This window comes from Lampetra fluviatilis, chromosome 34 (assembly GCF_964198595.1).
Source record: "Lampetra fluviatilis chromosome 34, kcLamFluv1.1, whole genome shotgun sequence".
In the NCBI taxonomy this organism is placed as follows: Eukaryota; Metazoa; Chordata; class Hyperoartia; order Petromyzontiformes; family Petromyzontidae; genus Lampetra; species Lampetra fluviatilis.
In genome coordinates this window covers 1916984-1928861 of record NC_136308.1, presented here as the reverse complement: position 1 = coordinate 1928861, position 11878 = coordinate 1916984, and the positions used below count along the sequence as shown (strand labels likewise).

The 11878-nt window shown below is 48.5% G+C and overlaps 1 protein-coding gene across 3 annotated transcripts; it reads right to left on the bottom strand.

Moving 5' to 3' along the window:
* Positions 1 to 295: 295 nt before the first annotated feature.
* On the bottom strand, positions 296 to 4306 carry LOC144944275 (putative G protein-coupled receptor 85). Of its 3 annotated transcripts, none has more exons than XM_078872295.1 (2): positions 3785 to 4306; positions 296 to 3562 (listed from the first exon to the last, which is right to left on the bottom strand). In XM_078872295.1, exon 2 carries the CDS (start codon positions 3124 to 3126, stop codon positions 1984 to 1986), a length of 1143 nt encoding a protein of 380 aa, XP_078728421.1. In that variant the 5' UTR covers positions 3127 to 3562; positions 3785 to 4306; the 3' UTR covers positions 296 to 1983. The 3 variants fall into 3 exon arrangements, with proteins under 3 accessions (XP_078728421.1, XP_078728422.1, XP_078728424.1); XM_078872296.1 differs by having other exon boundaries at positions 296 to 3191; XM_078872298.1 differs by having other exon boundaries at positions 296 to 3186.
* Positions 4307 to 11878: the final 7572 nt, after the last annotated feature.

Here is an 11878-nt window from a genome sequence, read left to right as displayed (position 1 = left end):
TGCGTGCAGGGGTCAGGGGTCGCTGACCCTTGACCCTCCACGCCCACTTGGGCAGTGTGGCGGAGGTGGACGCCATCCGTGACCTGATCTGTGAAGCATCCGAAGACTCATAACAGCAGATCGTGCTCGTCGTGCAATGAGTCACTCCGTGAAGGGTGGGGCTAACCAGCGTGGTTTTGCTGTTATACCTCCCACTAACCTTCTTGGGCATCGTTGCTAACGTTATTATTTTCATCATTATTATTATTATTACGTGAAGCGTGCAGGCATTCGGGAACAGACATGATGAGGGTTCCTCAAGGGTTTTTTTTTATTTCAAACTTAATTTTCCGTGTACACGCCCGAACATCAGGATAAAAATGCAAAATGAAGGAGCAAAGCGAATTTTTTGTTAAGTCTGTAATTCCCATTATTCGTGGGCCTTTCGTAGCTGCATCCTGCACAATGGAACTGCGGCATAGCGGTTTGTTCGTCCCCCCCCCCCCCACTTGGATATGACATACCAAAATATCTGTACAAATTGTCTTGAACAAGGGCCCATCCGTTTATGCAAAAGTCTTAGAAAAATATCCTCTGCAGTGGATCCGTTATTATTCATTTTCCCCAGTAATACTTAAAAAGAAAAGAAAAAGTGTATCTATGGGAAAAATGGCACAAAAAGTGTTTTTTGACATTTTTTGTTAAAAAAGAGTGCAAAGCTCATAAGTTCAACATTATTACAACAAAGGGAACATTTTTTTCACCGAATACATAATTTAAAGATGAAAATGTTTTTTTACAGTGATGGGAATGAAGTTAAATTATCTTATCCTATATATATTAAGTTATTAACCCATTCACTTTAACAACCCCTAATCCTCATAACTAATACTTATCTATAACTATCTATGCATTTAAAAGAGAAAGGAAATCTAAGCCTTAAACAACAGTGATAGCACATCGATCGTAAGACGTTTCAGGCGAGCCAGACTGCAAGTATATAAAAAGCATCATCTGAGTTTAAATTATAACCGTATTTACAAAGCAATAACAGTACCCTTATGTTTCCCAAAGGGGAATACAGCTTACAAACATCTGCATGAAAAATGCTTCAACGGCTAACAACAACAATGGGGTTATGCGGCTGCATGGAAAATTCAGCACGGATCGTTTATCATTTTTTTTCTCTCCCGAAATTCATCAAAACCAAAAGAGGTACCCTGGCAGATGATGAACTGCATTTTTCTTGAACGCTTTGCACAATGAACTCTGGGACGATGGTGTGTTACCCCCCCCCTTCCTCCTCCCACACAAAAAAAAATCATGACAGATGTTTCGTATTTATTTTGTTATCACAAGCAAGGGCTTATTTTTTCATGTCATTTTCCACATTTTTATTAAAAATGCGGCCACGCGTGCGTGTGTGTGTGTGCGCCCTTTTTCACCGAATATCGAGCTCACATATTGTATGTGTGTAATAAATATCACCGTCAACCGATGACATTATGCATTATCTCAATTAAATAAAGCTCACCCGCTGGCTCTGAACAAAGAGCCAATACGTTATTAAATAAATAAATACATAAATAGATAAGAAACCAAATAAATGAGCATTAATATATCCTTAATGTACACAGGCCGGATGAATCCTTAATTATTTTTTTTGCATTTTGTTATTTTAACTTCCATCACGATATATTTGTTCCCCCCCTCCCCCCCGATCAAAATGTTTTTTGTTTTTCCTCCCCATCCGATTCTCAAAGACGATGTGTGTTGCACACATCGGTTCGCGCGCGCGAGCGTTCACGCGCGCGCTTTGTCCTATTTTGAAAATGGACGCCTTTCTCAAGAGAGAGAGAGAGAAGAGAGGAGGGGAGGGGGAGAAATTGAGCAGTGGAAACAAAAGACGAGGGAAGCGCAGCGCAACACAGGGCGGCCGGCAGGTGAACGGGAGCGGTGTAGCGAGCGAGCGAAAGAGATGAGAGAGAGAGAGATGAGATGGCCTTACTCGCACGGTCTCCCAATCACACAGTAAGCCTCCTGCGGTATGGAGGCGCTCTTCCGACAGTGGGTCAGGCTGGTCCAAAACGACCTCCTCAGTTCCTTGTTGGTCACGTAGCACACGACAGGGTTCACGCCCGCCTGCGCGTACGTCATCCACGCCGAGAACGCCACGTAGCTCCCGGGCAGGGCTATCCCCTTGACGAACACCCGCAGGAAGCACGCCACGATGTACGGGAACCAGAGGAGCAGAAAGACGATGGCGATGATGTAGAACATGCGGCCGATCCTCTTCTCCACCTTGAGCTCGTCCAAGCCCAGGAGGCGCTTGTTCTGCACGGACGCCGCGTTCTGGCGAATGCCGACCAGGGTGGGCGGCGTTGGGCCGCGGCCGAAGCCGGCGATCCAGTTGGCGGCCGCTTGACCGGTCGCCCCGGGGCCGTGAAACGTCCAGTTGTGACTCACGGCCGGCACGAGCTGCTCGGGCCGCATGCGGCGGTGCTCGTAGACGAAGCAGACGAGCTTGAAGTAGACGACGTGCGTGGCGACGATGACGACGACGAACATGAGCATGAAGCCCAGCGAGTCGTTCGCCTTGAAGTAGCGGTGCTCGAAGTGGCACTGGTCCTCCTCGCGGATGAACTTGTACGTGCCCACGTCAAAGACGGGCGGGAAGGCCATGGCCACGGACAGCGTCCACGCCGTGCAGACGACCGCGACGCACGTCCACATCGTCACCTGCTTGGTGTAGAAGCGGTGGTGCGCCACGGCGATGTAGCGCGTGATGCTCACCAGGAAGAGGACGAACACCGTGTGGAAGGCCGACAGCACGGACAAGAAGGCCACGATCTTGCAGCCCAGCGGCTCGTAGGGCCACACGGAGCCGCGGCTCACGGCCGCCCACACGAAAGGGAAGCACACGGTCGCCCGTGCCGCGTCCGCAAGGCACAGATCCAGAAGGAAGAAGTAAGGGGCTCGGTGGAGGCCCTTCTCCTTGAAGACCTGGAATGCCAGCAGCAGGTTGCCGGAGAGGCTCGCGAAGATGATGAGGCCCATGGCGGCTAGTTTGCCTCCTGGCGGGAGCCCGTGAGCGGGGTCTCTTGGAAAAAACACGCTCCCCTCTGCTCCCTCGCTGGCGTTCGCCATGGGTGATGACGCCCACACAGATGCAGGGTTTGGAAGCCAACATCAAGATTCCGACCACAGCTGCCCTGCGCACACCAGAGCCACGGCTAGAACGACAATGATGATGGCCTTTTTTGCTTGCTTGCTTCGCTTGCTGCTGCTGCTGATGTTCTTATTGTGAAGAAAAATAAACGAGAGAGATTCTGACCGCTCAAGATGAGTGCAAGATGTTTACCGGCGACATATCCTCACTTGGAGCATTTTAAACCATCAACACATCTTGGTAAAACACACAAAAAGCCCAAACCATAGATTAAAATTACGAATATCCGATTGTCGATTGTTTTTTTTCTTCCTTTCTTTCACGATCTCACAATACGTCTTCAACTCCAATCATCCTCCTCGTGACCGACGTTTATGATCCTCCTATTATGGTCTGCTCATAAATTGAGACGTTCTGAAAACGAACAATAAAAAATAATCCGTGACTCACCGAGCGATAGCGACCACGAACACATAAAAAAAAAAATCAACGTATCGTTTCAAATATACAATTCCTTAATGCAATCGGAGCATCGAACATATCTCAAGCCAACCATACGTTCATAATTTCACAGAAACGCGCTGCGTGTGAGTGTGTGTGAATATAGAATATGTTGATAAAATATGCACCGTTTACCTTTGCACAAAGGCAGACCAAGGGCGGGCTCCTGGAGAGAAAGGCAACGATCGTCTGGCCAGGCTCGAAGGCAGGGCGTTACTAACATCCCGACTGCTGCAGTCTTTGTTGTTCTTATCAGCATCCAGCACTGACACCCATACAGCAGCCCGAATTAACACGCACGGCTCCAGCTAACCGCTACAGGAATATCACCAGCGCTAATATTTAACGACAAGAACCACAAAACGGGTACGGAAAACACGCACGTGTATAATATATATATGAGCACGCAAAATTCAGTAACGGTACATTTTTCTCGCCCGCTCACAAAAATATTCGGGTGCCGCTGCACGCCATGGCACAATATCAAAAAATGTGGCTTCTTCCTCGAGCCCTGCGATACAATAGATGGCTCTGGGTTTTAAAGCATATACGTCATTGCTCACGCGGAGTGGGTGAACGTGATCGAAAATCAGATGAAGCATAAATGTGGGATGTGGCTCCTTTACTGTGAGCCCGGCCCAGACCAGCCCGGCACTGCCCAAGCCCAACCCTCCTCTGCATCTGGATCAAAATTCAGCGCACAAGTCATATTGACTTGCATTCCAAATGCGCGTCGCTTGTGTATACGGATTCCAGATTCCAAATGCTCGGATAATATTATTATTCATTTGGTAAGGGGGCGGTGGGGGGGTGTTAACAAGCACACGCACACTCGTGTACACACACAGACGCGCGCGCGCATGATTATATTAGTATACGATTGTACATTTCGTATTGTTTACATTCTCGTGGTCAATGCCTATGGCAATGGGGACACATAATGCTTCTGACACAATGGATCCCGACAACATGTGAATACAAATGTTTAAAAATATGTATGACATCCACATATATGTGTTGTACATTTAAATACACACAAAGATCATGTACATAATTGCGTATTATCAGTACTGTACAAGATAGGTGAATGAAAACATTTTATATGTATCATAAAATACCGTTCATTCAGTTCAATTAATATCAAATCGATACATTTGCGTGTGCGTATTCAATAGGCGATGTGTATACCGTACACAGACACACAACCATATTGCTATTCTACTGCAAATGCATGGGGCTATGTAAAGTGATTAGTTAGATTAATAGGCATTATTAACACATTGATCACTGGAGGCGAATAGCGTGTGGCTAACAAGAATAACGACAATTATTATTATTATTATTCACGAGAATACGAACATCCACATGGGCACAGCAGCTATCGTGGACTGGGGGATTAATTGACCTGCAATCATAGCCCGCACACCCATCAATGGTGAGGAGGGGCTGGTAATGTGACACTCACGTGCCAGCTATGTTCACTGCCAAAATAAGACAACAACAACAACAGCAGCAATAGCCAGAGCTGCGACAAAGGAAACACAGAGGCACGCCCATGTATAGCTGCCTATGCGAGACTGTCTGTGTCTGTGTGGGGAGCGGTAGTGTCGTAGCGCTACAGTCTGTCGAGGCTATAAGGGGGATCTTTGTCTTTGTGATGTTCCACCGCCTCCGTGAGGAGCCGTCGTGTTGCGGTTCGCGCGCTGCGCCACGGACCCGGCCGTCCGGGTTCAATTCCCGCTCACGGCCAACACCAGTGGCGATTATATGAACCGGTCATGGGCCTCCCCATATGTCGACTCAGCCTCAAATGAGTACCTGGTGCAGTGTGTATAAACATCGCCACAAGGGAGACAAAGGCGGCCGTGAGTGACGCTGGCCACACCGACGCCGCCCTCGTGTGCCGTGCCGGCCTTCATGGGTTGCCGCTCGCTAACAGCACTTGCCCCAGCAGTCCGTTGAGGCTACGCGGGGGATCTTCGTCTGTGTGATGTGCGTCGTGCGTGCACCCCTCTCGGCGTTTGCGTGAAACCGACCGGCGCAGGGCGAGCGGAGGAAGCGAGCGAGCGGGCGGGCGGGCGGGCTGCGGATTGATGTGACGCCACCCACGCGTGCCAAGCCCAAGGCGTGAGCTACATGTTAATGCGCGCGCGCGCACACACGCAGACAAAGATCCCCCGTATAGCCTTTGCAGACTTCTGGGGCAAGTGCCGTTCGCGAGCAGCGGCCTACGAAAGCCGGCACGACACACGAGGGGGGGGGGGGGGGTGGTCAGTACCACGCCCGGCCGCCTTTGTCTCCCTCGTGGCGATGTTCACACGTCTAACCAGGTACTCGTTTGAGGCTGAGTCGACCTAGGTCGAGGCGTAGGACGCGTTCAGATAATTCGCCACCGATGTTGGCCGTGAGCGGAAATCAAATTGGGGTCGCCAAGTTCGTCGCCCAGGGAGTTAACCACTGCGCCACCGCTCCCCACACACACGTGAACGCACATGCACAGACACAAGTACGTGCCGCATTCAAGCGCGTGTTTGTATTTATATCAGAGTGGTATTGTAGTGGTAATTGCGCGGCACTGGGGATACAAAGACGGCCATATGTGGTACTGTATTGTTGGTGTTAAAGGCTATAAGGGGGATCTTTGGCTTTGTGTGCGTCACGACAAGCGGTGTAGTGGTGAGCGCACAGCGCTGGGGACCCGAGTTTGATTCCAGCTCACGGCCAACATCGGTGCCGAATATCTGAGAAAGGTCCTGGGCCTCCCCTAGGTCGACTCAACCTTATACGAGTACCAAGTTGTGGTGCGTAAACATCAGCAGTGAGACAAAGGCGGCCGTGCGTGGTGATGACCAGCCACCCCTCGTGTGCTGTGCCGGTCTTAATAGGCGCTCGCTAACAGCACTTGCTCCCACAGGCAATAATGCATTGCAAAATGAATGTACATTTGCCTACATGAATGCACACACATATATAATACATATGTAATATAATATGGAATACGGTCATATTCACCAGGCAAGAGTCAATAGACAAAGACGGCCCCCTTTAGCAATGGGGATCTGGACTAAATAAAAGACGCAAATCAGAATGACACAGACATATAACTAGCAGACAAAATGTTAATTTCATTTCTCTGCTGCAATGGCTTGAAATTACTCATGAACAGCCACGATGGATGAAGCCCTCCCCAAGATGGTGTCGTCTCTCCGTGCCCTGCAATGTAACAATCCACCTGCACACGGCCTCATTTAAATGCTCCATCTCCCGACCACCGACCATCATATAATCTCTTTAAAGCTCTATTGTATTCTAATAATAATAGCACCAATAAGTCATTTCGCAACCATTTATTTATCCTCTGCTGGATAAAGCCCTCCCCACACTGTCGGCCATTGGTGATGGGGATGTGGGGCCCAGGATGGTTAAAATATCAAATATCACTCACCACTGTTGTTATCTATGGCCAAATTGCCAGGTTCAAAGAGCAGTGTGCCAACCACCGCGCCACAGCTCCACCGCTAGATTATAAGGTATAATTGTACCCATGAGGACCACTTCGTCCGAAGTCACCCATGGTTGTCTTGGAGATATGATTCATCCATGCTACATGAATGTGGAATTTCCAGCACTGGCACTCTGCTGGAAAGTGATTCTGAAAGTATTGCTGTGCGGTGGCCATCTCGTTTCATGGTTCTCAGTTACTTGTGGCATTCCACATCTTAAGACATCAGCCATTCCGACCGCGGTAAATCGAGCGGCAATAATCAGTCATTATCAGTTATATGACGGAAACCCTCGTATGCCCGCTGATGTGGAGGGCGAATATGTTATCTACGAAAAATTGTGGATGACAAAATATTGCAAATAACCGGAGATCAACGGGATGAATTTCCCCAACCAAACCCACTCTTATTCTTAAAAAAAATGTGCCGATAATAGGTAGCCGTACCACAATGCAGGCAGGTATAAACATGGGTAATTGCAGATAATAGGACGCATAGGGCCTCGAGACCCTTTAAATCCTGCGAATCGTGAGAGTAGCAGCAGGTAATGGGTCCATGGATAAGAGGACCTCTGCATTAACAGTACAGTTGCCCGTGTGCTATTCAGTGCCTCATTACGAAGCTGATTGCGTTCCCCGGTCGGCATTCATAAAAGCCGTGGCGCGTTTGTTGCCCCAATCCCACAGCACACGCGAGTCGGCAGGCTGAGATGAGATGTATGTGCGATTCATAATAAACGCAGCAGGCAGCGTCACCTACGTCTTCGCACTGCAAGGACAAGCACAGATAAGCAGAGCCTGCCATTCCCATTGTTCATCATAACCACGGTGGCTGTCATTAGCATGGGCCCCGATTCATGCCGAGGTTACTTTTGCGGTGATTCCAGCATCATTCGGACATTTCTACAATAGCGATTTCGTCGAATTCACGAAGCAGATATTTCCCCAGTTTGCCGTGTAGAATTGACAGCAGCCCCCGAATTGGCAACAACAACAACAACAAAAAATCGTGCAGCCAATCAGAAGCTGCGAGAGAGCCATTGGGAATGAGGGCTCTGAGTACTGATGTTGGTTTGCTCGCCCTGCCAGTGCTCCGAGACAACCAATCAGGATCTGTCCGTCTCCCATACGCGCACACACGCACGCACGCACGCACACACGCACGCACGCACGCATGCACACACGCACGTGCGAATGTACGTGCGTCGAAACATTTGGCCATTAGCGCGTGAATTTAAAAATGCTCAATATTTTCAGGTTGTGCATGACAATGGCCGTCATTTTGCCAAGGGGTGGTTTCTTGCAACAGTTTACTCAATTCCTTGCGCCTCTTTTCTCTTTAACGCATATCTGCAATTGCGTCTATGTCCAGGTCGCGATGGCCTATGTACCTGCGTCGATTGCTGCGGTTAGTACAGCACCAGCACGCGACGTGATGGGGTGGTGCGGTTACCAGCAATGTCTCGGTGCCTTCGTTATCCCAGCACTGATGTTTTCACAGCACAACAGGTACTTATTTAAGGCTGAGTCGATCTAGGGGAGGCCTGGGGCACGTGAGATACCACTCGCCACTTATGTTGTGCATGGCCAGCAATCACGCCTTTGTTATGGTATCAACACTCATTTTAGTCGTATAGGCTGTACGTTGAAGACTTCTTATTAAGATTGGCACGGCTCATTAAAGAGTGATGTGGCCAATATCAATTCTTGTAATTTTATTTAAATCTCCACTGCTGATGTTACCACACTAGACTAAATACATATATGCAATCATGTTTCATGTATTGTAATACAACATCACACAAACACATTCAGAATTTCACATAGAGGTGCCCATAATCTCTCACACACACGCATTCATAATTTTAAATGCACAAATCCATCTGCAACGTTAAATACACTGTGTACATTTATAGCTTCATATATATCAATGCACAGTTTTCTCTGGCACACTCACATACATGCATACGTTTAACTTCTTTCGCATCGTAAGTAGCCAACCGTGCTAATCGGACAGGCATCCCATATAGCCGGAGTGTGTTAGTTTACACACACACACACATGCATAAACTAACACACAGCCCATAAGTGATTCGGATATCACAAGCCATTGATGTTAGCCATGGCCGGGAATCAAACCCAAGTTTCTGGGTTTATCGCTTAGTGCGCTAACCACTACACCACCACTCCCTACTCACACACACACACACACGCGCACACTTATATAACATCACACACACAGGCACACGCACACATATAGCACTCGGCGTATCATTGCTGTAAACAACTCGGTACTGTATTAGTATTCTACGCCAGTCAGTTGCGGTTCACAGAGTGCAAAAGACATCCCAGATTTCTGATGATAAACGGTGAATGTCAAGCGAATAAAAACGGTCTCTTGCCACCACTGGCCACCCGACCACCATGACAGCAGCCTGCCGCTCTGACTACGCTGCACGCTCTGCTTGTGGTCGTCAAATGCTCCCTGTCAGATGGACCTCAGCGAGGGTTCCATGGCCAACTCCTTTTTCAAACGAAGGCACGGGATCTTTAACGTCCACTGTGATTCACGGTCGAAGGAAAGACGGCGACCGCGTCGCGAGCTTTCAGGTGCGCGTCTGCGGCCGTCTGGAACGCTCCTCCTTCCGATCTTAGGAAGTAATCCGGAGCTGTGCACTGTTACATCTAGATTGAGAACGAATTCATTGTTTTAACTGATTCTTGTGTTATAGCTTGTTGTCCTTACCCCACACCCCCGATTGGTGCGGTCGGCTACGTTGCCGTGCAAAAGAAGTTCAACATACACACGTACATTATGACAAATTAACCAGTGGTATAAGATCCGCGAAGCTCTGCAACAAGCGGAAGACACGCCACTGCCCGGCCACGTCACCACCCACACGTCCACCGTAGAAACGACAGTCACCTCTGTTGGTGATCTCAACTGCCTTCTGTGGAAATTCCACATTGCCGTGGCATGGGCAAGAGAAGCACAGACCAGCAGCCCTTGGCGACTGCGAGAGCGTAAATGGGGGGGGCGCGTGACATTCCCAACAGCGAGCGAGCGAACCTCAGTGGATGGTAAAACCGTGGCCCCGGCTGTAAAGGATCTCGGTCTTCACCCCATGATTGCCTGTCCACATGCTGGAGGCAAGGGAGGAGAAATCGTAGGACATGCATGTCAGGAGAAAAAAAAAAACACCGAGATACAGCGGCTAATAAGACGCATCACGCCGCGCTGTCTGCAATTTGGGAGCGAGGTGAGAATGGAGGGTGGGCGGGCAGGGTCAGTCTTGCAGCTGGTTGGAGCAAGACCATTGGATGGATCCTTGGTGGAAGGTTGAGGTGAATATTGGGCTTGTGTGACTTGTCTATCGTAAAAAAATATATAATAAGATTGAAGTGTCTTTAACTTTCACCTAATTCAAAATGCCTCATTACTGGCAATCATAGCATCAATTTGTATTCACGATGATTAATCCATCGCTGCTGCACTTGATATGCAGGTATTATAATTTCGCACTGCGTTCGGCGATGCATAGTATGCTAAGTGGACCCATCTTTAAAAAAATAATCCCACAATCAGATCGGTGGGTACAAGGCCAAATGCCCAGCCGAAGGTCTCTCCTGCCCATCATCAATCGGGGGTCAATAAACAGAGTACCACTTTAAAGGGAAGGCTGTAGTCGGATCACAATTTGGGTAAACTGCCACTGCCAAAGATGATCGCCAAGCCAACGCTGACACGAGCGCATGGACACACGTCGACTTAACGCGCGCGCACAAGCACACGATAGTCGTAACTACGGCATCCGGTGAAGATTCACACGATAGTCGTAACTACGGCATCCGGTGAAGATTCACACGATAGTCGTAACTACGGCATCCGGTGAATATTCACACGATAGTCGTAACTACGGCATCCGGTGAAGATTCACACGATAGTCGTAACTACGGCATCCGGTGAAGATTCACACGATAGTCGTAACTACGGCATCCGGTGAAGATTCACGTGCTGTGACGGTTCCACCTGAAGACGGAAGCTTGTGCTCTTAGTTCTTTCGGTAAAGTCACGTAGGTAAAAAATGAAATTAAAATTAATAAAAAGAAAACTATAAAAATCACGACGTTTCGGAGGCAACACAAGCTTCCGTCTTCAGGTGAGTCATCTGAAAACGGAAGCTTGTGTTGCCTCCGAAACGTCGTGATTTTTATTGTTTTATTTGTATTAATTTTAATTTCATTTTTTACCTATGTGATTTTACCGAAAGAACTAAGAGTATGAATCCTTGCAGTCACGAAAGCTTCAAATCTAGAACGGAAGCTTGTGTTGCCTCTGAAACGTCGTGATTTTTATTTTATTTTTATTTTACTTTTATTAATTTATTTTTTTTACCTACGTGACTTTACTGAAAAAACCTAAGAATATGTCTTGTCATCTTTGGGTGTTTTTTCTCTCTCTCTCGCTCCCCTTTTCCCAGGAGGAGAGTGGTTGAGGGCACAACGCGCCTGCTCGTGTGAAGGACGCCCGCGGGGACTGCCGCAGCGCGAGAGAGAGAGGGCCTCGTGACACCACGTGACGCAAGAGCCGCCGGTCACCGCCGCGTGACGGAGCCTTTTAACGGCAAAATGCCCCCCCCCCCCCCTTGAAGGGCGACCTGAAAGTAAGCGCACCTACACTTCGCCCTGTCAGTAGACAACATGCGGTGAAAGGGAGTGGGGATGTC